The sequence below is a fragment of the Mandrillus leucophaeus genome, unplaced genomic scaffold, assembly GCF_000951045.1.
Source record: "Mandrillus leucophaeus isolate KB7577 unplaced genomic scaffold, Mleu.le_1.0 Scaffold585, whole genome shotgun sequence".
In the NCBI taxonomy this organism is placed as follows: domain Eukaryota; kingdom Metazoa; phylum Chordata; class Mammalia; order Primates; family Cercopithecidae; genus Mandrillus; species Mandrillus leucophaeus.
The window spans coordinates 532,039-532,680 of NW_012106308.1; the positions used below are offsets into that span (position 1 = coordinate 532,039).

Sequence of the window (642 nt, forward strand, 5' to 3'; positions counted from 1 at the left end):
GCCGGCAAGCGGATGCTAGCTCTGAGGAAACTCATCAATTCGTGCGCCCCGGAGTCCAGGGTACACACCGGCCCAGCGGCAGCGGCGGCGGCGGCGGCTTCCCTTTTCTCCCCGAGCCGAGCCCCGGAGCGGCGCGGGGACCGGCCCTAAAAAGAGCAGGAAATCTTGTTTACCGCCCGCGGAGAGGAGCCGATCGAGCCTTTGTCTGGAAAGTCAGCATCTCCGGCTCCGGCTGCAATGTGTTCCTGGTGACATTAGCATCGGGCAGACCCGCCGAAGGAGGGGGTTCGCCAGGTTCCCTTCTGCTTTCGGAGGCGGATCGAGCGGGTGACTTTTGTGCATTCGTTTTAATTTTTGGAAATCTCTCTTTTTTCCTCCCTCGCTCGCTGCCAGGCATGTCCTGATCTGGCGGCCGCTCCTACCACCCTGGGCTGCCGAGCAGAGCCGTCACCAGCGGGTCTCCCTCCCTACCTCCCTGACTTTGCAACACCGCGTTCTGGGAGGACCGGCCTCGGCGAGGGAGGAGGCGGAGGAGCTGCGAACACCCGGACCCAAACCCTGACATGCTCTGGGGCGGAGAGGAGGAAGCCAGGAGCTGAGCTTGCCGCGGGGGCTGCTTCGCCCGCCGGCTACGAGCGCTGG

At 64.5% G+C, this 642-nt stretch overlaps 2 protein-coding genes across 2 annotated transcripts in view; both read left to right on the plus strand.

Annotated features, from left to right (window-relative positions):
• LOC105553200 overlaps positions 1-642 on the plus strand; it is a 6,885-nt gene extending 6,243 nt beyond the window's left edge. Inside the window, exon 3 of the mRNA XM_011999173.1 lies at positions 10-642. Within this exon, the coding sequence (XP_011854563.1) occupies positions 10-404 (395 nt within the window). The 3' untranslated portion in view covers positions 405-642. The remainder of the gene's footprint in view (positions 1-9) is intronic.
• The window catches only part of PITPNC1 (phosphatidylinositol transfer protein, cytoplasmic 1), a 395,624-nt gene that overhangs the window by 4,057 nt on the left and 390,925 nt on the right, over positions 1-642 (plus strand). The gene's annotated exons all lie outside the window — the stretch shown is intronic.